Here is a 26,769-nt window from a genome sequence, read left to right on the forward strand (position 1 = left end):
AACCAAAAGCTGGTGTTAGCATTAACGCAGTTGGTTATGGCATGAATTTTGACTGCGGAAATGCAGCCTATCCAGCCATGATGCCCACTGCCCATATGCACATGGAACAAGAGTAGCATAATCTGCTTTTGGTGCCTGTATACTTCGTATTTAGAAACATTAAAAAAAGAGACTGTTTTTCCAATTTCGTTTTATTTTATGACTAACCAAGCATAGCCTTCCCTCCTCTCAATGAAGGCTTTTTTTTTGTCTGACCAATGCAACCGCGAAGTAGTCAAGACTGTCGATAAAGGGTTTGGCTCCTGAGACCGCTTGGAAATAAATCTTAATCACCAAAGCTTTATTAAAATATAAAGTTTGAGACAGTGCATTGACATTCCCTTTTTATCTATGCATTGTAGGCAGGCCCACATTATTTTAGCCATGCAGGTACTTCTTTTGGATGTGCGTAAAACCCTCCATAGTCTGCATTGTTTTAATATTATATGCCCACGGGGAGAAATGATGGTTCCTGTAAGTGTGTCATAGCCTATTTGAAACAAGTTGATTTAGAATTTAGAATTTGATTCGAATTATTAGTTCTCTTTTTGACCTTGTCAATAATGAATTGAATCTTGCTTATTGACAATGTTTGGCATGTCCATGCTCAACCATAATGCAATTTACAGTAGGCCCTGTATCAATGTGGACTACAAATGGGTTCAAGTTAACCTATTTAGCAAAGATGGGATAGGTGTACATTGTGTTAATTAGTTTATGTAAGCCATTTAACAAACTATAACAGACTAACATTGGAATTGGAGTTGATTCCCAAGGCAATACATATAAGACCGTGAATAGATAACCTGAAGCAACCACATATTTCGCCATGGAGCATGTTCTGATTGGCCAGTCAGGGGCCAAGTCTCGACACACCCACAACTTGTTTATTCATCATAACCCGGCCCTTTCGTACCAACACCAGCGAGTGCGCCGATAATTGTGATAGTGAACCTATAGCGCTACCGCCAATCACTTAAGATTTACCATCGCGTTAGGTTTGTTAAAATAGGACCCCAAGTATTATTCTTAACTCTCACCATGCCATACGTTCTTTTTCTGACTGAGTGCTGGTGGTGTAATCTATTCAGACCTACTGTAAAGGAATATTCTGGATGTTTGGATAGACACACCTCATAGTCCACCTCCAGAGAGTCTCCTTCCCCCTTGGTCCTGAAGTGCTGTGTGTGGGTGTCCACGGTGAGGTTGACCTGCTTGTTGAAGCGCTCGATGAGGACAGAGTGCCAGTGCTGATCGTCCAGAAGACTGCTGAGAGTGACCGCAACACGACCACTGCTGAACCGCAGCCTGGTATCATCTGAAGAGTATCAGAACACAAACATCCAGTTACCCTCCCAGACTGCTCCCCAGTCTGCTTTTAAATGGTTCAAAAGACTCTTCTATCTATAGCCCGAGCCCCTTGTGTCCTGTTACCCATGACCTCTAACCTCTAACCCCTGACCTATTTGAGCCAAGTTGAGGTATAGGGCCAGCGACTCACCAAGGTTGAGGTAGATGGCAAGCGACTCACCCTTGTTGAGGTACAGGGCCAGCGACTCACCCAAGTTGAGGTTCAGGGCCAGCGACCCACCCAGGTTGATGTAGAGGGTCAGCCTGCCCCGGTGTGACTAACTCACCCAGGATGAGGTAGAGAGCCAACCTGCCCCTGTGTGACTAACTCACCCAGGTTGATGTAGAGGGCCAGCCTGCCCCGGTGTGACTAACTCACCCAGGATGAGGTAGAGAGCCAACCTGCCCCTGTGTGACTAACTCATCCAGGTTGAGGTAGAGGGCTAACCTGCCCCGGTGTGACTAACTCACCCAGGTTTATGTAGAGGGCCAGCCTGCCCCAATGTGACTAACTCACCCAGGTTGAGGTAGAGGGCCAACCTGCCCCGGTGCAGCTCCAGAGTGATGTAGTCGCCCCTCTGACCCTCTCCATGGAGCAGCACCCCCTCAGCCTGGTGGCTCTTGAAGTGTAGCGAGATCACATCCTTCACCGTGCTCATGGACTTCTGATTAAACCGGTAGAGCAGGGAGCTTCTGCCATCAAAGTCTGCCACATACGATTCTAGACGGGGATTGAGAGAAGATCAAAGAATCATTGTGTTTTTCGAAAATTTCCCCAACGATAGCTCTCTCTGTCACGTCTGAGCTGTGAGTGTTCTGTTGCCACTACTTTTGAGGGGAATTCAAGTGGCAAGTCCCATTTCTTTCAACAGTATTGTATTTTCACCACAACTTTTGATTGGAAGTATACGTCGAACTTGCTATTTTTTAACACAACTCTCTGGCTCTGTCTAATACATTCTCTGACACTGTGCCTCTGCTCAGTGCTCAGTTCATGTGGATGGGCCTGAACTGAAGACATGCTTTAGTAAGATACAGCAGCAGGGGAAATGTTGATTTCCTGTTTTTTTAAAGCCTGAATACATTATATTTTCTGATGGGATTCAGTTCGTGTAAGTAAAGCTGTCTGAATAAATATTGCAATCTCTAACATGCACCTGCTATTCCAATGCAGGACAGAAGAAGTGTGAAGTGCCTAGAGAAACAAGGGAAGCTATGAATAGAAGACATGATTGGGCAAGCTGTTCAAATAGCGTTTACATATACATGACAATGCAAATAGTTTTTTGAACTATCACTTATTTAAAGAATGTCTAACACATTCATAAACACACAAACACCATGCTAGAATTCCCCTACCTTTTACTCAATCTAATGAGAAGGTATTGTTTTACAGTGGAAGTCACTGTGAGACATAAAAGGCCAGGATTAATTTAAACTCCAAGGTTTTTACCCATATGGATATACCCAAATATAAACGCTAGTAACATAGCTGGTATGAGATGGATATACATAACCATGCTATCAATTACAACAGGGCACCATGGCAATGCTGGGGAATGCTCAGAATAATAATAATAATAATAATATGCCATTTAGCAGACGCTTTTATCCAAAGCGACTTACAGTCATGCATGCATACATTTTTGTGTATGGGTGGTCCCGGGGATCGAACCCACTACCTTGGCGTTACAAGCGCCGTGCTCTACCAGCTGAGCTACAGCTGGTAGCAAGAACAGAACAAAAGCAAGAACAGTTCAAGTGATTATTAGTGAAAATAACTCAGATGTTTGGACCCTTTATAGATCTGAAGTGTGACTGAAAACCAAAATGAGATAAACATGGGGTCGACATGGACGTGAGTCTACAGAATAGCTTTTCTCCAGATGTTTTATATGAATAAAGACTTGTATCAAAACTCAGCATTTTTACATGTCCATCTGTGCATCCTCTGTGACTTCTAAGAAGATGTTTAACCACTCAATCCCAACATTTAGCAACAGTTTCACCGTCATTGTAAAGCCCTTAGTTACTTTGTTGCTTTCACAAAGTCATTGCTGAAGATTATTATTCATTTAATGTGATAAGCGATTAATTTTAAGGTCAACCCTGTTACGTGAACTGAACTGTAGTTGTAATATGGTAAATATGTTGAACAACTAATAGACAAATCATAGTTTAAAGAAGGTGAGCTAGTGTTACTCATTTTGGACATTTTCTGGTGTTTTGTGGCGGAACACTGAGCGGGTTGAGCGTAACACGTCAACCCTGTTACCCATAGATAGACTGGCTAGAAATGTGTTAACAATTTCAATTGTTTTGTGAAGCTTGCATTCAATTGCCCTTCCCTGTTGCACACAGCAAGCTTCCATTCCCCCTGTCACAAGTAAACCCTGTTACTTTATTTGGAACTTAATAAGAACTTACTATAGTTTTTTCGAGATGGGAAAACATGTTTTTTATTAAGTTGAACATGTGCTCTTTATGACAGCATGTTAGAATTAGGTGAATTATATATATATATATATATATATATATATATATATATATATATATATATATATATATATATATATATAATATATTTGTTTTACCAAGTTACACTACTCAAAAGGAACCTAATTGGTGGAAAGGCCCATAAGTGCAAGTCTGTCATCTATGACATGTTAAACGGTAATGCACGCCTCTTTACTTGCTTGTTGCGAGAGCAACCTGTCGTTTAATTTTTACAGTTAGTTGAAATGAGGTGCTGGTGATGAAGCATGTACTAGCAGATCACACATTCGTCCAGCATTAATACAGGGATCACGCTGTGGAACCATTCGGCATTATGAAAGTGCTCACTCAGGGATAATTCTAACCGTCACAGTGCAGTATTTCACTGGCTGATCCAGTTCATGTGTGTGCAAGGCGTCCCAGTGACTCCCTTTTATTTGTTTAGCATTACCCAGGCAGAGACCAGCTCTTAACTGGCACGCCTGCCTGGCTGTCACTGTCTACCTCTATTAGCTGGTAGGATTGTGTTCGGTCAGCATTTGCTTTGATCTTGTTTGAAGGAAAAATGTCTCTTTAGTTTGCAGATACTCTATACAGTCCTTAAATAGTGTGCGAAATAGGATGGTTACAAGATGGTTACATGATGGTTACACAATGGTTACAGGATGGTTACACAATGGTTTCAGGATGGTTACATGATGGCTACACAGTGGTTACACGATGGTTACAGGATGGTTACAATGACATAATGCTATTTTCTCATGGAAACCACTGTCAAAATGGGGATACAATCAGCCCCATGATAGATGACATGCTTAAACAAGCCTCAATTTCATCCGTAATAGATGTCAGACACAGGTCTGACCAAACTCTTGTTAGAACAATTTTCTATGCAGTCCAGGAGTCCCCAAGAATACCACATGGGTTGGAATCACAGATAGCAGAATATTATGATATTAGCTGAATGTGTTTGTGTTCTGTAAGGGCTGGTGGTCATTTTAATGTAGGCACAGCCTATATGGTCTGTATGTAAGTACTGGTGGTCTGATCACTCACTGTAGGCACAGCCGTAGACCTCCACTCTGAGACCCACCCAGCCACTGGGGTTCCAGTCCAGGGGGACGAAGCGCAGGAAGCGGCTTCTGATAGAGTGGGACAACTTGTGGTGGACGACACCGTCAGCGTTCACGTTCCCCACAAACCTCTGCAGACAAACAGAGAGAGGAGGGAGAGAGGAGGAAGAGAGGAAGGAGAGACGAGGAAGAGACGAGGGAGAGAGGAAGAGAGGAATGAGAGAGGAGGAAGAGAGGAGGGAGAGAGAGGAAGGAGAGAGGAGGGAGAGAGGAAGGAGAGAGGAGGCAGAGAGGAAGGAGAGATGAGGAAGAGAGGAGGGAGAGAGGAGGAAGAGAGGAAGGAGAGAGGAGGAAGAGGAGAGAGGAGGGAGAGAGGAAAGAGAGAGGAGGAAGAGAGGAGGGAGAGAACAGGCAGGGTTAAATAATATGTACGTTTCTCATCATTCATGCAGCGTCACTACAGTTACACTGTAAAAGTCAAAATTACAGTATACCTACTGTAATATCAATACGGTATCAAAGTAATAACACAGTACAATACCGTAAAATTGGCTGTATTATGCTGTAAAAATAAATAAAAAATGCTACCTTAATCGCAATGAATGAATGAATGGATGAATTAAATGCATTGAGGGGAGGGGGTTGTATTTCACATTATTTTACTGTAATTACAAGGGATTGGTGCAAGCAGATTAGCTGTTAGGTAAAGTGTTACACATTAATGAATATTTGGTGTTTTATATCACTTACACTTCTAGAGGCCTTAACAAAGGCTTCCAAACTGGCAGCGACAACAGAGCAAAACAGCTCAACCATTTTAAGGTTTAAGACTTGCTGCCACTCGAATCTGTCCCCTATACACTTGACAGTGATGGGGCACTATAACCACATAGGAGTTAAATTGGTACAGCGTTCTCTCTCACGGGGTGCAACAAATATAGCCACTTACAAGGCACGCCTCCAAATATGTTAATGAGCCAGAAACAATACCAATCACTCAATAGTGGTCAAAAGGTTTTTGGCACTCTAAAGTATTCTATGGGGTGGAATTACAGTACCACTATTGCATAAGAGCGTCTGCTAAATGACTCAAATGTAAATGTAAATGCACCAATGCACCATAATGATCCGTACACAATTTTGACTCATATATAGTTAATATTAATTTGCAGTACGCTGCAGTAAAAAGTGTCAGAGTATTTTACTGTTGATAATACCCCAAATTACCGTATAATTGAAATATATTAGTTAAAGTGTACATTAAGTGCACCTTTAGAGGTAGTAATGTAAAGTGCAAATGCAAGTTTAATTATAATGCTAATCAATTTCATCATGTTAATAACATCATCGACTCTACTGTGTGTGCCCTAACTGTACATTCATGAATTCACAAAGCAAACATTGGAAAGCAACACAAACGGTCAAAAGTAATAAAAAAACGATTTAGAAAGGTCATTCATCGTTATTCATTCCACAGATGGTAGTTCTCAACTATACAACAGTTGTTTTGTTACATGGTCACTCCATAGAGACTAAGGACACTAGTGATGTGGGAAAAAAATCAATACTGTTACATAACGAGATATATTGTTTGATGACATTATATTGATATTTGACTCCAAGTATTATACTTTATTTTCCTACTGTAGGTAGTGTTGGTTAGTGCTAGTCAGCTGTACCTGCGCCAAAACTTGTTTTAACCTCCACCCAAAAACTATCTTTTGAAATGTGTTTAATTGGTCCCTTGTTGATATAGTCCCAAAATGTTTTGCATGTCAGCTATCAAGTTTTCAAGATATATAACTTTTAAAATACAGAAATAAGGCCAGTATGATGCATTTTGCATCATATGCTGCTGCGTTTTGCGTCATAGAGATGCAGCGTTTTGCATCATACTTTGCGTCAGCTTTATTTCATGTCGTTGTTGTTTTGAGCTGGAATTTTCCTTTAAATAGTGAGCCAACATATTTTCAGCACATTTATTCCCTTGATTGACCAAAACTCATTTTCTCACACGCTCTCTTGTCTCTCTGCAGAAGACACATAGAGAGCAATATGTTTGTAACGTCAAATCACAATACAATCACAGTAACGAATCGCAATACATATCGTATCGGCACCTAAGTATGATGATAATATCGTATGGTGAGGTCCCTGGCAATTCACAGCCCTACAGTGAATTGATAATCATGCAGATTCTGTCCTGCACGTTGTGATGTCGTACTGCGGCTTCTGTTGTACACTGTTGTTTACTTAATTAAAACACTTTGACGCCACAATATGAATAACAAGGCCTATTAGCTATTTCCATTTTCCCATTTTCATGAAGTCATTAGTATTCTTGTTTGAATTAGAATACCCTGGAAACATATACTGTACCCTGCAAGGTGCAATTTAAGCATCGTTTTCCCTTTTGCTGTTTTCCGCAGCAGGTGTCAGCTTTCATAGTATTGGATTTTCTTCCCCCTTTCATTAGGATTTATAGAGCAGGGTTTATTTATTGATGCATCTTTTTCAAGGCATTTTTCCCTGACTAATATAAAACTGCAAAACAGTCATTTTATTGCCATCTAATTTATTGATATTAAAATGGCCAATAGCTTTTCATTTTCTTCTCATCAACAGTATATACACTAATGCCTTACTAGAAAGTAGATTATTGAAAATGCAGGTACTAATCAAATGGAATGGATTTATCAGTGCTATCTGCAGTTGTCATTAAATTCTTACATCAATAGGATGGGTGTGCCATACTGATCAGTTATTTTCTCTCTCTAACATTTCTCTCTCTTTTCAAAATGATTTACATTGATTCAACCGAACTGTCAAACCCAAAATGTACGTGTTGAACTGGGTAAGACCTAGAGGCAGCATCTGAAGACTACAAGAATCATGGTTCAACTCTATTCAGTTAGAGAAAGTGAGTAGTAATGGAAGAAGGATTGTATTTTCTTCTATATAACATACTGGCACAATATACTAACAGTTTGAACACATCAAGACTTTTGGAGGTCATACAAATTGCCATGATAAATTACATCGCTTTCTCAGCACACCTAAGACCAATTTTTTGTGTGTTTGGTGTTTGTACCTTGGAAACACATGTACAGAGAGGGAAAAAAGTATTTGATCCCCTGCTGATTTTGTACGTTTGCCCACTGACAAAGAAATGATCATTCTATAATTTTAATGGTAAGTTTATTTGAACAGTGAGAGACAGAATAACAACAACAAAATCCAGAAAAACGCATGTCAAAAATGTTATAAATTGATTTGCATTTTAATGAGGGAAATAAGTATTTAACCCCCTCTCAATCCGAAAGATTTCTGGCTCCCAGGTGTCTTTTATACAGGTAATGAGCTGAGATTAGGAGCACACTCTTAAAGGGTGTGCTCCTAATCTCAGTTTGTTACCTGTATAAAAGACACCTGTCCACTGAAGCAATCAATCAATCAGATTCCAAACTCTCCACCATGGCCAAGACCAAAGAGCTCTCCAAGGATGTCAGGGACAAGATTGTAGACCTACATAAGGCTGGAATGGGCTACAAGACCATCGCCAAGCAGCTTGGTGAGAAGGTGACAACAGTTGGTGTGATTATTCGCAAATGGAAGAAACACAAAATAACTGCAATCTCCCTTGGCCTGGGGCTCCATGCAAGATCTCACCTCGTGGAGTTTCAATGATCATGAGAACGGTGAGGAATCAGCCCAGAACTACACGGGAGGATCTTGTCAATGATCTCAAGGCAGCTGGGACCATAGTCACCAAGAAAACAATTGGTAACACACTATGCCGTGAAGGACTGAAATCCTGCGGTGCCCGCAAGGTCCCTCTGCTCAAGAAAGCACATATACAGGCTCGTCTGAAGTTTGCCAATGAACATCTGAATGATTCATAGGAGAACTGGGTTAAAGTGTTGTGGTCAGATGAGACCAAAATCGAGCTCTTTGGCATCAACTCAACTCGCCGTGTTTGGAGGAGGAGGAATGCTGCCTATGACCCCAAGAACACCATCCCCACTGTCAAACATGGAGGTGGAAACATTATGTTTTGGGGGTGTTTTTCTGCTAAGGGGACAGGACAACTTCACCGCATCAAAGGGACGATGGACGGGGCCATGTACCATCAAATCTTGGGTGAGAACCTCCTTCCCTCAGCCAGGGCATTGAACATGGGTCGTGGATGGGTATTCCAGCATGACAATGACCCAAAACACATGGCCAAGGCAACAAAGGAGTGGCTCAAGAAGAAGCACATTAAGGTCCTGGAGTGGCCTAGCCAGTCTCCAGACCTTAATCCCATAGAAAATCTGTGGAGGGAGCTGAAGGTTCGAGTTGCCAAACGTCAGCCTCGAAACCTTAATGACTTGGAGAAGATCTGCAAAGAGGAGTGGGACAAAATCCCTCCTGAGATGTGTGCAAACCTGGTGGCCAACTACAAGAAACGTCTGACCTCTGTGATTGCCAACAAGGGTTTTGCCACCAAGTACTAAGTAATGTTTTGCAGAGGGGTCAAATACTTATTTCCCTCATTAAAATGCAAATCAATTTATAACATTTTTGACATGTGTTTTTCTGGATTTTTGTTGTTGTTATTCTGTCTCTCACTGTTCGAATAAACCTACCATTAAAATTATAGACTGATCATGTCTTTGTCAGTTGGCAAACGTACAAAATCAGCAGGGGATCAAATACTTTTTTTCATCACTGTATAAGAAGTGATTCAGCAGGGACAGTGACCTCAAGCTTTTCAGCTTGCTTTTCAAAAGCCCCAGCAGTGATCTTGCATCATGTAAGGAACATTGTTCTCCCGTATGAGTGATCTATTTTAAAACACAATGGAAGCCAAAACCCGTCCCAGAACAGCCCTTGTTATTCCAGATCGGAAAAAATGGCGACAACGCATCCATCCAATTACTGTGCAGATGTGAACCAGAGTATTTGTCTGGAACTCTGAGGAGGGCAGAATACCTCCCATTGGACCACAGAGTTTATGTATAGTCACTGTCCACATAAACAGCTCCTAACCCCACAGTGACTTCATTATTTCTATTCCTGTATCCACTCCTGAACCAACGGCCTCCCTCCCTGCTCATTAGGACTCTTTACTCTTCTTCTCTCAGGATGAGGTCCCTAATGTCACGCACGTCAGCTGAACACACACACCCCAATGTGAAACATCCTTATTGAAGGCATGAATGCCAGGAAATCAACATAAATTGGTGGTCTAACATTGATCAAGTACATGTAAATACCTCCCTGATAATCTTCCTAATGTCACGCACGTCAGCTGAACACACATAAGCCCCTGGGTACACCGATTCACGCCCCTGCTGTATGCTATGCTGCTACTGCTAAGATGCTCAGTATATCAGAATTCAAGATAACAAAATGATTAGACTATACACTGAGTATACAAAACATTAAGAACACCTGCTCTTTCTATGACAGACTGACCAGGTGAATCCAGGTGAAAGCTATGATCCCTTATTGATGTCACTTGTTAAATCCACTTCAAACAGTGTAGATGAAGGGGAGGAGACAGGTTAAAGAAGGATTTTCAATACTTGAGATAACTGAGACGGATTGTGTATGTGTGCCATTCAGAGGGTGAATGGGCAAGACGAAATATTTAAGTGACTTTGTTGAACAGGGTATGGTAGTAGGTGCCAGGTGCACCGGTTTGTGTCAAGAACTGCAACGCTGCTGGGTTTTTCACACTCAACAGTTTCCTGTGTGTATCAAGAATGGTCCACCACCCAAAGGACCCCCAGCCAACTTGACACAACTGTGGGAAGCGTTGGAGTCAACATGGGCCAGCATCCCTGTGGAACGCTTTCGACAGCTTGTAGAGTCCTTGTTCCTAATGTTTGGTATACTCAGTGTATCTTGTGACAACATAGGCAAATGAAGACATTTGAAAGTATATGAAAGCTCTCCGAGGTTAGTTTATACTATTTTGAAAAACAAACAGTACATTACAAAAAGGAAGATGTATCAAGTTTTAGAAAATAATGTCCTAGTGTTTCTTTTAGCTACAATCTTTAACTTATATTCTTTCCCCTTGCAGAAAGATGACTTAGCTATGTGTCAAACACAAAGAGCACCTGAGTGCCATGGTTGCTGGGCTTACAGGGGAGGCTAAGACAGCCAAGCTCTCCAAGGGGGTCTACGCCAAGCACTTCGTTATCCCACTGCATCGGATGCTCCGCTACACATCCATATTGGTAAACATCACAGACAATCTATTATTTACTCTGTTCAATGAGGGAGAAAACACAGAATAGCACCAGGGACGGAAAACTTTGACAAAATATGACAAAGGCATACTTGTAAATCCTGTATATTCTCTGATATGCGAGAAATACGAGCTAACAATCACAGACGCTGTGTTCTGATGATTTTTGTATACTTTGTTTATGTAAATGAATATTTTCTGTTTGATTTACTTGAAAGGATGCTGGTAAGCCCATGTCTGGAACAAGAGAAACGGATGAAGCCCATGACTGGAACAAGAGGAACGGATGAAGCCCATGACTGGAACAAGAGGAACGGATGAAGCCCATGTCTGGAACAAGAGAAACGGATGAAGCCCATGACTGGAACAAGAGAAACGGATGAAGCCCATGACTGGAACAAGAGGAACGGATGAAGCCCATGACTGGAACAAGAGGAACAGATGAAGCCCATGACTGGAACAAGAGGAACGGATGAAGCCCATGACTGGAACAAGAGGAACGGATGAAGCCCATGACTGGAACAAGAGGAATAGCTGCCCAATACCATGTTGGGCATGTATAATGTTGGATGCATTGGAATATAAGGAATGGAGAACGATAAAGAGCCTGTAGGATTATAGAGAAAGCAGTTAGGAAATGAATGTTGGAGTTTCAAATATCAAATGTTAAGTGAATTTGAGTATATTTAGGTTGTTTAAATTATTAACTTTCCTACTAACCTTCTAAAAGTTGACGGTGCCAAAATCTTGCCAATCCATTCATTATTCTACTAACTTTGACTGAGTGTGGGACATGTTTTCCATAATGTATGTTTCATGCATATACAGTTGAAGTCGGAAGTTCACATACACCTTAGCCAAATTCATTTAAACTCAGTTTTTCACAATTCCTGACATTTAATCCTAATAAAAATTCCCTAGGATCACCACTTTATTTTAAGAATGTGAAATGTCAGAAAAAAAGTAGAGAGAATGATTTCTTTCAGCTTTATTTCTTTCATCACTTTCCCAGTGGGTCAGAAGTTTACATACACTCAATTAGTATTTGGTAGCATTGCCTTTAAATTGTTTAACTTGGGTCAAATGTTTCGGGTAGCCTTCCACAAGCTTCCCACAATAAGTTGGGTGAAATTTGGCCCATTCCTCCTGACAGAGCTGGTGTAACTGAGTCAGGTTTGTAGGCCTCCTTCCTCGCACATGCTTTTTCAGTTCTGCCCACAAATGTTCTATAGGATTGAGGTCAGGGCTTTGTGACGGCCACTCCAATACCTTGACTTTGTTGTCCTTAAGCCATTTTGGCACAACTTTGGAAGTATGCTTGGGGTCATTGTCCATTTGGAAGACCCATTTGCAACCAATCTTTAACTTCCTGACTGATGTCTTGAGATGTTGATTCAATATATCCACATAATTTTTCTTCCTCATGATGCCATCTATTTTGTGAAGTGCACCAGTCCCTCCTGCAGCAAAGCACCCCCACAGCATGATGCTGCCACCCCCGTGCTTCACGGTTGGGATGGTGTTCTTCGGCTTGCAAGCCTTCCCCTTTTTCCTCCAAACATATCGATGGTCATTATGGCCAAACAGTTCTATTTTTGTTTCATCAGACCAGAGGATATTTCTCCAAAAAAGTATGATCTTTGTCCCCATGTGCAGTTGCAAACCGTAGTCTGGCTTTTTTATGGCAGTTTTGGAGCAGTGGCTTCTTCCTTGCTGAGCGGCCTTTCAGGTTATGTCGATATAGGACTCGTTTTACTGTGGATATAGATACTTTTGTACCTGTTTCCTCCAGCATCTTCACCTTTACTGTTGTTCTGGGATTGATTTGCACTTTTCGCACCAAAGTACGTTCATCTCTAGGAGACAGAACGCGTCTCCTTCCTGAGCGGTATGACAGCTGCGTGGTCCCATGGTGTTTATACTTGCGTACTATTGTTTGTACAGATTAACGTGGTACCTTCAGGCGTTTGGAAATTGCTCCCAAGGATGAACCGGACTTGTGGAGGTCTACAATTGTTTTTCTGAGGTCTTGGCTGATTTCTTTTGATTTCCTCATGATGTCAAGCAAAGAGGCACTGAGTTTGAAGGTAGGCCTTGAAATACATCCACAGGTACACCTCCAATTGACTCAAATTATGTCAATTAGCCTATCAGAAGCTTCTAAAGCCATGACATCATATTCTGGAATTTTCCAAGCTGTTTAAAGGCACAGTCAACTTAGTGTATGTAAACTTCTGACTTCAACTGTACATTAGAACAAAGAACACCATCACAAATATTGTTTCACCATTTATTGAGTACGTTAGACAAATAGCAAAGGTGTCTTAGGCAGTATTTGAAGTATCTAAATATAGTGTAACCTACCAATCAATGTATATCAAGTGCCGCGGAAGGCACAATCTTATAACGTTGCAGCCCAGAAATGAGAGCTTTACCATCTATGCCAAAAGCATGGGCCTCTGATGAGACTGTAGAATTGTCATCAACACATGCTTCAGTATTCCCACTTCTCTCTAGGAGCATTTGTGTGCCCAGGCCCCATAGGCGTATCGAAAGGATCCCACCCTGGTCACCAATGTAGCTGACCGATGTAGAGAGAGAGAGACAAGTGCTTGTGTGGTACAGAGACTATAACTCTACCATATATGGCAAAAAGCCTGGACTTCTGACGGGGACAATAGAATTCTCCCCACCGTTTGTCACCTGTTACACTGATTCTACATTGAATTTAGTCTTCGAGATGCTCAAACAAGCAAGCCTATTTGTAGTTGGCGTTCAACTCTAAAATGAAAATGTTTAAGACAAAACCCCCAAAGCCAAAAGGCAAATGCATATGTGGTCTCAATGTCTAAATAGTGATGGCAGGGCTAGTTCAAACTGCAGTAGGATGGCTCTCCTCACATGTGAGTGAATCAGCCTATGCTTGGTGAATAGAACTGGGTTGATCTCTGGGAGCAGGACACAGAAGAGCTGAATAGATCACATGAGACAAAAGTGAGAGATAAGAATGAATAAAATAAATGATCACAGCAAAGCAATGTAGTTTGTGAGCTGGAAAATGAACATTCTGACAGTCTGAGGCAGGGTGCCATGCAATCATCCTACTCCAACTATTGACAGGGATAATGTGGCATTTTTTATTTGTCAGTATGAATGAAATTAGTGGGTCCTGCCTTGATGACTGTATTAGATTTACACTACTTGTCCTATAGATTTTCGTAGTCTTAAATTATTACTTGGAATAAACTGATAGCTAAAATGCTCCTTGTCCTAGAATGACATGCTAGCTCGTGATAAAGCTATCTGCTCCTGCTAGCTAGCAACAGATCTACTTGTTGTAACTAGCTAGCTAACTAGCAAGATAGCTACATTACTAAGGTTGCTGTGTTCTAAGTTGGGAGTCATTTTACAGCTTGCATTGATGGTATCACATTTCTATAACTAAATAGTTAGATTACAAATAAATCAAAAATACTTTATCTGATAGCAGTTTGTCGGACGGAGATATCTCTCGAGATGTCACCAGCTGTCTACTACCTTAGATACGGATAACGTGATTGGCAGACTTGATCAGCAGAGATAGTACCATGGATAGTACACAAGTTTTGATTGGTTTACAGTTTAATACTCTGCGACATTTGCCTGTCCAGCTAACAAACATAAAATTAAGTATTTGGAAATGTTTTGCAAGAATTGACATGTGTTCAGAAGAAATAAATATACAGCTCCTCCCACGACAGAGATCATCTTTAAAACTAAAGCAGATAGCTTGCTACGGCCCACCACCTATTGCTTACAGAGCAGATGATGAGAGAAGGGGGTAACTGTATCCCAATATGGGCAAGTGGGTGTATCGAAAGGAAAGTAGTGGGCGTGTGGAAAGGAGTGGGTGTTTCGAAAGGAAAGTAGTGGGCGTGTGGAAAGGAGTGGGTGTGTCGAAAGGAAAGTAGTGGGCGTGTGGAAAGGAGTGGGTGTGTCGAAAGGAAAGTAGTGGGCGTGTGGAAAGGAGTGGGTGTGTCGAAAGGAAAGTAGTGGGCGTGTGGAAAGGAGTGGGTGTTTCGAAAGGAAAGTAGTGGGCGTGTGGAAAGGAGTGGGTGTGTCCAAAGCGCTCTGCTATAGGGGTTAGACGGTTTTGATTGAGCTGTGTTTTTTTCCTTCAGTTTCTTACCATGCAACTACCGTACAATGAGCGACCGTACCGCCAGAGTTTGGACTTCTGTTGTTAAGCCAGAGGATGAGTCTGAGTCGTATTTCACTGTTAGTTTTAAACAAATAATTGTACATTTTCAGTTATAATGTCACGATCGTCTAACATAGAGGACCAATGCGCAGCGTTGAAGGTGAACATATTTTATTACTATAAATGATCACACGATCAAAAACACAAACGAAAACGTGACGTCTACGGTTTCACACAAACCGAAATGAACAAGAAACCACAAACACAACGTGAAAGACAGATAGTTAAATATGGCTCCCAATCAGAGACAACGAGCCAACAGCTGACACTCGTTACCTCTGATTGGGAGTCACTCAAACAAAGAAATATAATAACCTAGAACCCACAACAAAACATAGAAACTAACACCCTGGCTCAACATACGAGAGTCCCCCGAGCCAGGGCGTGACAGTACCCCCCCCTAAAGGCGCGGACTCCGACCGCGCCAACGAAACACAACAGGGGAGGGACCGGGTGGGCACTCCGCCTAGGCGGCGGATCCGGCTCCAGTGGAACAGGCACGTGCCGTGCCGGACCGACGACGCACACCACTGGCTTGGTGTGGGGAACAGGCACGGGCCGTGCTGCACTGACGACGCACACCACTGGCTTGGTGTGGGGAGCAGGAGCGGGCCGGACAGGGCTGACGAACCGCCCCACAGACTTGGTGCTGGGAGCAGGAATGGGCCGGACCGGGCTGGCGACGCGCACCACAGACCTGGTGCGGAGAGCAGGAACGGGCAGAGCCGGGCTGACGAGACGCACCACAGACTTGATGCGGGGAGCAGGAACGGGCCGGACCGGGCTGGCGACGCGCACCACAGACCTGGTGCGGAGAGCAGGAACGGGCAGAGCCGGGCTGACGAGACGCACCACAGACTTGACGCGGGGAGCAGGAATGGGCCGGACCGGGCTGGCGACGCGCACCCCCGACCTGGTGCGGGGAGCAGGAATAGACCGGACCGTACTGGGGACACACACCACTGGCTCTACACCGGGATCTGGAACGGGCCGGACCGGACTGGCAACACACGCCAGTACCTCTCGCCGTGCCTCCACACCTTCCATCCCCTCTTCTACCAGTGGCCCCCGTAACCCGGCGGCCTTCTCCGGCAACCCACTGGACCGCTCTATCGCGGCCTCCTGCTGGTCCGCCGTCGTGAGCCCCCCCCTAAAAATTTTCGGGGCGTCTCTCCTACCCGTGGACCACGTCTCCATATCCCTCGCCAGCTTCTCGCCCTTCTGCCATAATGTCAAGCCCTTGTCTTCCTCCCTCGGCTTGACCCAGTCCAGGAGGCGAAGGAGATCTGTGAGGGATCTCCCTGGCGATGGCTCCTGAACACGCTGCTTGGTCCCATCTTGGTGGTTTCTTCTGTCACGATCGTCTAACATAGAGGACCAATGCGCAGCGTTGAAGGTGAACATATTTTATTACTATAAATGATCACACGATCAAAAACACAAACGAAAACGTGACGTCTACGGTTTCACACAAACCGAAATGAACAAGAAACCACAAACACAACGTGAAAGACAGATAGTTAAATATGGCTCCCAATCAGAGACAACGAGCCAACAGCTGACACTCGTTACCTCTGATTGGGAGTCACTCAAACAAAGAAATATAATAACCTAGAACCCACAACAAAACATAGAAACTAACACCCTGGCTCAACATACGAGAGTCCCCCGAGCCAGGGCGTGACATATAAAACTGACTATTTTTTATTTTTTATTAAAAGTATGAATGATGGATGTACTGTTGCTTCATTCGTTGTATGTGTGCTTACTGTGACTGTCACCCTGATATTGGCTACTAGGTAGCTACTTCCCACGCTGTTGCCGGACAGTAGTGCTTGTCAAGCGGGACATACCCTCCCCATTGAGTAGTACACTGTATGTATGTATGTATGTATGAATCAATGTGACATCTAGATGGTTATCCATATTAGTTATTTATTGTGTGGGTTGCTATCCTACTTGAAATAAAATCATGTGAGAGAAAAAAATGGCCACGTTAGCTTCCGCAGGCGACACGACTGTGATACCCAGTAAGAAGAACCCACAGGTCGGCAGGCACGTCGATATAACACCGGCTTATAGACTCATCGTGCAGCCCAATCAGACACGCAACACGTCTTGAGAGGCAACAAATCTGCCCAATTAGCTGATTCGCTTTTCATACACCCACTCCTTTCGACACACCCACTCGCCCAAACTCCGCTCGCCATATTGGGCTGCAGCAAACCATACTTGGAGGATGAGGGCCAGCCCAACGAAACAACTATGCAAAAAGTATTACAAAGTAGTGCAGTGCAAGGAAGGTTTAGTTGCAAAACGACATAAAATAAAACTATTTTACACATGACATTTGCATTGTAACATTATTCTACAAGCAACTAAATTCAGAAATTATTTTTGAGTGACAATGATGTGAATGTAGTGGAAACATAGAGAGTGAACCAATGTGAATGTAGTGGAAACATAGAGAGTGAACCAATGTGAATGTAGTGGAAACATTGTCGGATGGCGGATAGTTCAAAGAGGAACGACTCAGGGGTGTGCTTTATCATAGTGTTGAGGTGTGGTGATTAATTTAGAGAATGCGTGTGAAGTTTTATGCCTTTTGTTTTAATGTTTTGGGCCATGCAAAGTTATGTTAATTAGACGATGGCAGATACTGGGATTTGGTGCTCTTGGAAGAATAAAAGCTGGGTTTAAAACGTCGATCATGGAGTCATTGGTAAACCGATCTCCTGATGTACGTTTGTGTGTCATAGTGGTGACGCAAGGCTGGCAACCTTGGCTATACCCACTGGATACGACTATGGGCCAGATAGTACATCATATTAGGGTCATAGAGGCTCTACATTGACCACCAGACCCTGGTCTAAAGCTACCCAATCTCCACATGGTAATAGACTGCATATTGAATGGCCTGTGGGCTGCTCAAGCCTGCATGTAATGGAAGACTAGAGAGCTGGAAATAAGGGATGAACAGAAGTAGAGGGAGGTTGTGGTCATGTGTTCAATCAGGGGTAATGAGAGCCTGCGAGCAGCACTCAGCACTAATAGGTTTGTTAATCTGTTTATCGTCACACTTTAAACCAAGTATAACTTATGAATGCTTAATGAAGCCTTTCATAAGGCCTAAATGAATGCTTAACAAGTCTCATATTACATAATATGTGACCTGTTTATCAAGGTTCAAAACAAATGTGTGACCTAAACTGTAAGATAAAATACGTATTTTAAGAAGCATAGGCTTTAACGAAGCACAACCTGTTTACATCGAAGTCTTTATTTCCTCCACATGTGTATGCAGCAAGGACAATGTTGCAACTGTTCTGGCCTTTCAGTGTCTTTGATCCTGGATACCTGGTGAAAATTACCAGCAGCATGTCAATAAATACCATAAAAAAATGTGCCCTGTCTGATTCACAGGAGAGACAAATAGTTTCTGAAAAGTGCCGTGTGCCTAGATCAAAAGAGTCACTGACACCTTTCATGGAGAATAAAGAGTGGGTTGAACCTCGGAAACCTTTACAGCACCATGGTTTGCATGAGAGTGACATTCACCTCTTCTTTATTAAGGGCAAAGTCTCTCGGAGAACGGAAGAACAAACCTCATGAGATTTACTGGTGGAATAAAGGTTAAATGAAAAATAAATGTTAATTCTTATGGTTATCAGCACTTTTAGAACTATATGGTATGTAACATAATTGATGTCGCGTTAACCCTTTCAAACATGCCCAGTAGACAGAATTAGCCTATGACCTATGCTACAATGTTAGAATTTAGAAACAAAGTTAATAATTTGTTATCTCAATGTCGGCAGGTAGCTTAGTGGTTAAGAGCATAGTGCCAGTAACCGAAAGGTCGCTGGTTCTAATCCCCGAGCTGACTAGGTGAAAAATCTGTCGATGTGCCCTTGAGCAAGGCACTTAACCCTAATTGCTCCTGTAAGTCGCTCTGGATAAGAGCGTCTGCTAAATGACAAAACAAACCAAAGCAGAACTGTAGTTTGTTTTGTTAGAACGATTTCATTTTCAGCTGCTATGTATGTAATGGTTGACCAAAAATACCAATCATTATCCTGATCTATTTGTTTAAGAGTTAGAAACAAATGATGCGCAATCCAAGTTAAAGCTTTTCATTAATATTAACAATGCTATTATCGTGAAATTATTGTGCCAATTTTCTTGGCCAAAACAAGTTTTATGTTCAACCTGTTTTTGAATGTCAATACTTTCATGAGAGACAAAGTACATGCATTCCCTCCTAGCAAAGTACCTCTGAGTATAGACTATGGCACTATGCCCTTGAAAACTATCCTTGAGATGACAACTTATGAGGCATGAAAGTGTCTAAAATGCATATCTTTGGGGGGCAGATATGCAATGACAGTAATAACTGTGTACTGTCGAGCACTCTAAAAGCCTCTGCGCTCAGCACTTTCCACTAGGAGGAATCAAGGTTCACCTGCCGTTAAGTGACAAAGGCTAGGAGATGAAGATAGATTATCCACTGGGCACAGACGTTTAGTTCAACGTCTAGTTTTGATGTGCATTTGGTTGAGTTGTCAAGTAATGTGAATTCAATGTGAAATCAACAAAATATTTCACCATGTCATTGGATTTAGGTTAAAGTTTGGATGAAAAAAAGTATGATATTACATTGATTACTTTTTGCAAATCTAATCAGTTTTCCACGTTGATTAAACATCATCGGATATGTTTTTGGTTGAAATTACATGGAAACAAAGTTGATTCAATAATTTTTGTGCCCAGTGGGGAGGGTGTGGAGTGATATGTGTCAATGTCAGCTACATAAGAGGCCCAAGCTGGCTTGTCAGCACAGTTATGTCCACTACCCTGAATCTAATGGCTCCTACACCTCTTACACCAACAACAATACTGCAAAGTGTATGTCTGCTTGGTTTCAAGTGACAGAACCTAATAGAAAGGTCACTGGAATTGCTGTGGCATCATCTGCAACACCTCAATGACCAGCAATAGACGTGTTGTCGGTCTGTGGTTGGGCCTGGCCTAGAGCATCAGATAGGCTCAAAATGACTGTACCGGGAGAAATAAAAGGAGTAGTCGGGCTAAACTCTTTCAACCATGTGTTTCTGAGAGTGTGAGTAATGAAAAGTTCACACCTCCAGGGTGAGACACGGCATCCATTTTGATGAGGCAATAAAAGGACTTGATAAGTAAATCAATCTTTCCTCCTCCAGAGTGTGACTTTTCAATGACACTGCATCTGAGGGGGAAAAATGGACAGAGAGCCAAGTGCAACATTTCTGAATCGTGTGTGGACATGAATAAAATTCTTATTCCACACTCTGGAATGGTGTGATAAAGGAACATGTGTTTATGTTTGTCCAGGGGATTCTAGTTTCCTGATGAGTTGCAGCATGTGTTTATGTTTGTCCAGGGGATTCTAGTTTCCTGATGAGTTGCAGCATGTGTTTATGTTTGTCCAGGAGGTTCTAGTTTCCTGATGAGTTGAAGCATGTGTTTATGTTTGTCCAGGGGATTCTAGTTTCCTGATGAGTTGCAGCATGTATTTATGTTTGTCCAGGTGGTTCTAGTTTCCTGATGAGTTGCAGCATGTGTTTATGTTTGTCCAGGTGGATCTAGTTTCCTGATGAGTTGCAGCATGTGTTTATGTTTGTCCAGGTGGTTCTAGTTTCCTGATGAGTTGCAGCATGTGTTTATGTTTGTCCAGGGGGTTCTAGTTTCCTGATGAGTTGCAGCATGTGTTTATGTTTGTCCAGGTGGTTCTAGTTTCCTGATGAGTTGCAGCATGTGTTTATGTTTGTCCAGGAGGTTCTAGTTTCCTGATGAGTTGCAGCATGTGTTTATGTTTGTCCAGGGGATTCTAGTTTCCTGATGAGTTGCAGCATGTATTTATGTTTGTCCAGGTGGTTCTAGTTTCCTGATGAGTTGCAGCATGTGTTTATGTTTGTCCAGGTGGTTCTAGTTTCCTGATGAGTTGCAGCATGTGTTTATGTTTGTCCAGGGGGTTCTAGTTTCCTGATGAGTTGCAGCATGTGTTCATGTTTGTCCAGGTGGTTCTAGTTTCCTGAAGAGTTGCAGCATGTGTTTATGTTTGTCCAGGGGGTTCTAGTTTCCTGATGAGTTGCAGCATGTGTTTATGTTTGTCCAGGGGGTTCTAGTTTCCTGATGAGTTGCAGCATGTGTTTATGTTTGTCCAGGGGGTTCTAGTTTCCTGAAGAGTTGCAGCATGTGTTTATGTCTGTCCAGGGGGTTCTAGTTGCCTGATGAGTTGTATGTGCATCTGCAAAAGCCATCCTTTGTCATGATTTCAAACCACAGGAACAAAAAACAGTCTGACTCTAAAAACCTTGATAACCGTTTGTCTGTCCCTCATGGCAATGCTAAACAGAAGTAAAGACTTGAAAGAGTGGATTAAAACTCCCTCTTATCTGGCAGAAGGAAGATGGAGAGCTCAGACGCTGAGTCAGACGTTTCTTAACCAGAAGTCGTATTTAGCAGTGTCATTCCTCCATATACTTTCTTTCAGTCTGATTCAAATCTACTTCAGCAAACCCAAACATTGCTGTCAGCATTTGCCTCTGAGTTGACAGGTGGGAGGCAAACTAGCTAGCTACGTATATCCCCAAGGATATCTGTCGTTACTGTCAGATATAACGCCTATTCGGACCGTTGTCATGAGGAATGACAGTTATAGAACTGATGCTCTCGCATATAAATGAACACGCTTGGCAAAGTTAACAGCCTGAAAAAACTTTTAAAGGATTAAAATAGAGAACAGAGCCTTGCAAGGTAAATAAATAATCAACGAGGAGACTCACCCCCACCCCGTCCTCCTGTCGGTACTGCTTCCAGGCTCGGCCTGTGTCACTGAACAGCAGCAGGTAGCCGCTGACCCAGTCTGAGCCGCCGTAGCGCCCCTGGGTGGCGATGGCCGTCACCTCCATCCTGTCCCTGAGGTCCAGCTGCAGCCACGGCTGTCTGTCTGTCACCTGGGGAGACCAGCCTCCCGCTCCTTGGGAGACCAGAGAGAGAAAACAGCTCAGAACAGGAAGGTGCAGAAAGTGACCTAGCATGGCTAGGTGTGACACAGCAGGAGTAGAAAGATGCACACACACACACACACACACAAACACACACACAGATGCGTAGTCCAGACAGCTCCAGTGTGAAAGATTGTTTTCCTTAAAGCTCCAGCCGATTCAGAGAATATTGAATGTGTGGGAGAGAGTGGGATTGTGTCTGGTGACTGGTAACTGTGGCAGTTATTATGGCCATAGGGCTGTGATTCTGCTGTGTCAGACAGGAATAATAAGGCATTATTCAGCTGGACATTTGGGTTAATTCATTCAGACTCCCTGGCTGTACTCTACTATAGGTGTTCATGAGCACTGCAGAATTATCTAAACCCTGTCTAAAAGCAGTTTAATGTCGCCTTATTGGAGGTGATTCGGACAGTGCACTGTAAAGGGCTTACAGGGAGCTCAGTGGCAAGTACAATTCTGTATTTCATATTACAGTACACCTGCTGTAATATGAATATGGTATCAAAGCAAGTACTGTGTAATGACACACAGTACAATACCATAAAATTGACTGTATTATACTGTAAAAAAAAACTAAATGCTACCATAATCAGAATGAATGAATGAATACATGAAATTCATTGGCGGGAAGCGGTTTGTATTTCAAAGTATTTCACTGTAATTGGTGCAAGCAGGGATTGGGATTGATGCAAGCAGATTAGCTGTTAGGTAAAGTGTTTACACATTAATGAATATTTGGTGTTTTATATCACTTGCACTTCTAGAGGCCTTAACAACGGCTTCCAAACTGGCAGCAACAACATGACAAAACAGCTCAACCGTTTTAAGGTTTAAGACTTGCTGCCACTCCAATCTGTCCCCTATGCAATTTAAATTGATGGGGCACTGTAACCACATAGGAGTATAATTGGTACAGCGTTCTCACTCACGGATGCAACAAATATAGCCTCTTACAAGGCACGCCTCCAAATATGTTAATGAGCCAGACACAACAACACCATGCACTCAATAGTGGTCAAAAGGTTTTTGGTGCTCTAAAGTATTCTATGGGGTGGAATTACAGTACCATTGGAAATACAGCGATTTTCCCACAATGCACCATAATGCACCAATGCACCATAATGATCCATACACAATATTGACTCATATATAGTTCTGTTGGCTGGGACTCTCTGACTACCAGAAGTGGCCAACATTGGTTATTAATCATGGTTTCATAATTGTCTTAGTGACAGAACCTCAGCACATTGTGATTGATGGGGTTAAGTCAGAATTTCTTGAAGTATGTAAAGGTGTACCACAGGGGTTGATTTTGAGACCTGTTCTCTTCAATATTTATATAAACACCATTGGTCAATCTGTTAAAAATTGTTAACTTCATCTACAGTATACAGTATACAGATGATAGCATTATGTATGCTATTGCCCCGAATGTTGATCTGGCTGTGTCAAAACTACAGTCAGATCTTATAGCTATGCAGGAATCCCTTGCTGATTTAAAATGTGTGCTTAATACGGGCAAAACAAAATAGATGTTGTTTTTAAACTCTCGTAAGAGTGTTTCAGATTAACTACGTTCACTCATTAGATGGTTCTCTAATGAAATGTGTTCCTGCATATAAATACTTAGACATTTGGATTGACATGGATTTGACGTTTAAAAAACATATAGATGAGCTGGTTAAGAAGCTAAGATTTAAAGTTGTCTTTTTTTACAGAAACAGATCGTGCTGCTCTAAGCATTATTTGTTCTTGATTATGGTGATATGTTTTTATCAAAGTGCAGCTGCTACCATACTTAAAGCTTTGGATGCCATCTACCATAGTGCCCTTCGTTTTGTTACAGTCGACAGTTTTCACTGTATCCTGTATCAAAAGGTTGGCTGGACTTCGCTAAAGACCCATTGATCTCTACATTACTCCCTTTTTGTTTACAAGGCCCTACTTCATGAACCTCCATCTTATCTAACGTTGCTGTTGAAGTACAGACATCTGAGTTGCCTAACCCTTTCACAGGTTTGATTAACTATTGAAGTTCCTAGGATCTCCACCAAGCTAGGTAAATATTTTTTACATTTTAGTCATTTAGCAGACGCTCTTATCCAGAGCGACTAACAGTTAGTGAGTGCATACAAATCTGTAAAATTGCTGTAACACAATTCAAAATACATTTAATCTTAATGTTTTGGTGACATTCAGGCAATTTAAAGTATTGATTGGGGACTTATTTGTGGAGGAATGTAACTGTTTTTCTGGGTGATTTGTGATGTTTTATTTGTGCTTGCCATTACTGTATTTTTGTATTTTAATGTGTGTATATATATTGTGTGTAATGTATATTTTATATTGTATTACACAGGGTGCATTTGGAAAAGAGACCTAGGTCTCAATATGTCTTGTTAAAAAAAGGTTAAATAAATATTAAACACTTCTCCAAAAACTCCCATACTACCTCACCTCACTTCTAAATTGGAAATCTAGTAATTATAAGACTCACAACTGGTTGGTTCTAGAGGTTCCGAGGGTCTCCTCTGAGTTAGGGAAGACTGCTTTAAGTTACTGTGTGCCCATCAATCCTGGAATGACCTACAAGTCATTCTAAAACTTGATTCTTAAGCCCCAAAAGGTGAATTTAGGGCTCTTGATAAAAAACATGACCAATGAAAACTGCACGTTTTCATTTATTGTATATATTTGTTTCTACTGCCCTTTTGAATGTAACATAATTTATTTGAAATTTTGTAATTGTAATTTTGTAGTGATCATGTTTGAATTGTTGATCACATTACTTTATATGTTGTTTTCAGGGCACCATTGTAAATGAGACTCTGGTCTCAATGGGTTCCCCTTGTTAAAGAAATAAAAAATTAATAAAATAACATTTACAGTATGCTGCAGTAAATTGTTTCTACATTTTCTACTGTTTATAATACCTAAAATTACTGTATAAATTACAGTTTTTCATTACAGTGTGGTAAAAGGCTTTCCCTTATGTATCAGTCTTGGTAGTGCCCTAGACTGATCCTTCTGAACTAATTAGATTTTTTCTTTCTTGTCTTTATACTAGTGAACCATTAATGGCTTCAATAATGTAGGTCTGCCTTGGAAAAACAGAGAGTAAACATGAAATAAAAACAACTAACGATAGGCTTTGATTCTGGTCTGATTTTCAGCATTCTGTTACACGAAGAGCCATTACTCTAAAATATGGACACAGTCTTGATAAACCCTTAGCCTGCGGCCCTCCCAGATAAACTAACAGAGAAACAGACATGCTAGCAGAGAATGATTAATAGCCTGTCATTGAGATGCAGATATCCTAGTATGTTTTTTCCTAAGCTTGAAATTACATAGAAAGTATATTTTTTACTTAAGAAAAAAAAAACTCTCAATTTAAGCTATGCATCTCCAGTATATGCGAAGCTTGTCGAAGCGTGAGGTGAGAAGTAGATCTATTGTATTTTGGTGATAGAAGCCCCCCACTATTTTGTGTGTGTGTCTGTTCATTGAATTTCTAATTTAATTTCAAGATTTACTGAGGCAAACACATTGGCCAGTCCATCTCCATCATGTATAGCACTGTTATGAATTCAGCGGCTAAGATTCCACAGGGGGTGGAGATTTGTAACGTATTGTGTTTTTTAAAGATGAGTTTAATCCCCACAGCTACTCAGTCGTCGAGCGGAAGAAGACAGATCAGCTCTGGCTGAAAGGTTCATTACTCAGCTGCTCTGGGCTGGGACACACCACCATGGGAGCAGATGAGTGCAGCATATCAAACCAGAGTCTGAGACACAGAGGAAGCATCGTTTACGGATCCCCCCCCCCCAGGGAGCAGGATCATTCTGGTTGTTACAGACACACGTAGGGAGGTTGGCCGTGGCTAAAAATAACCCAGGGTACAGTCAGTGTTTGATGGACAGGGTGTGAAATATAGATGTGCATATCTGCTACCCTGGAAGGTCTGTGGTTGCTATATATTTATACGTATGTTCAAGGCCATTCAGTGAAGAGCAGTTTTGAAGGCAGGCATGAATGTACTGTAACTCCAGCAACTTTACGTTGATGCCACATTGACTACTAACCAGACTGAGGAGTATGGAGTACGTGGGACAATTAGGTTGGCCTTTGAGTTTATCACTGATGTTTAGTGATCAGATGCAGGTGGCTGACTCTAAATGAAACAGCTGGCAATTAATCTAACAACTGCTCACAACCATAGAATTAAATTACAAGCAATTTGTTGTTTACAATCCATCGATCAAATCGATTTATAGCTAT

The 26,769-nt window shown here is 41.9% G+C and overlaps 1 protein-coding gene across 1 annotated transcript in view; it reads right to left on the reverse strand.

Annotated features, from left to right (window-relative positions):
- Positions 1-26,769, reverse strand: part of LOC311129526 (contactin-associated protein-like 5) — a gene marked incomplete at its 5' end in the record, with an annotated part of 125,677 nt that overhangs the window by 50,113 nt on the left and 48,795 nt on the right. Inside the window, 4 exons of the mRNA XM_084161820.1 lie at positions 1,173-1,357; positions 1,907-2,110; positions 4,942-5,089; positions 22,264-22,457. Of these exons, the coding sequence (XP_084017946.1) occupies positions 1,173-1,357; positions 1,907-2,110; positions 4,942-5,089; positions 22,264-22,457 (731 nt within the window). The remainder of the gene's footprint in view (positions 1-1,172; positions 1,358-1,906; positions 2,111-4,941; positions 5,090-22,263; positions 22,458-26,769) is intronic.

The sequence above is a fragment of the Coregonus lavaretus genome, assembly GCF_964263955.1.
Source record: "Coregonus lavaretus genome assembly, chromosome: 5".
Classification (NCBI taxonomy): Eukaryota; Metazoa; Chordata; class Actinopteri; order Salmoniformes; family Salmonidae; genus Coregonus; species Coregonus lavaretus.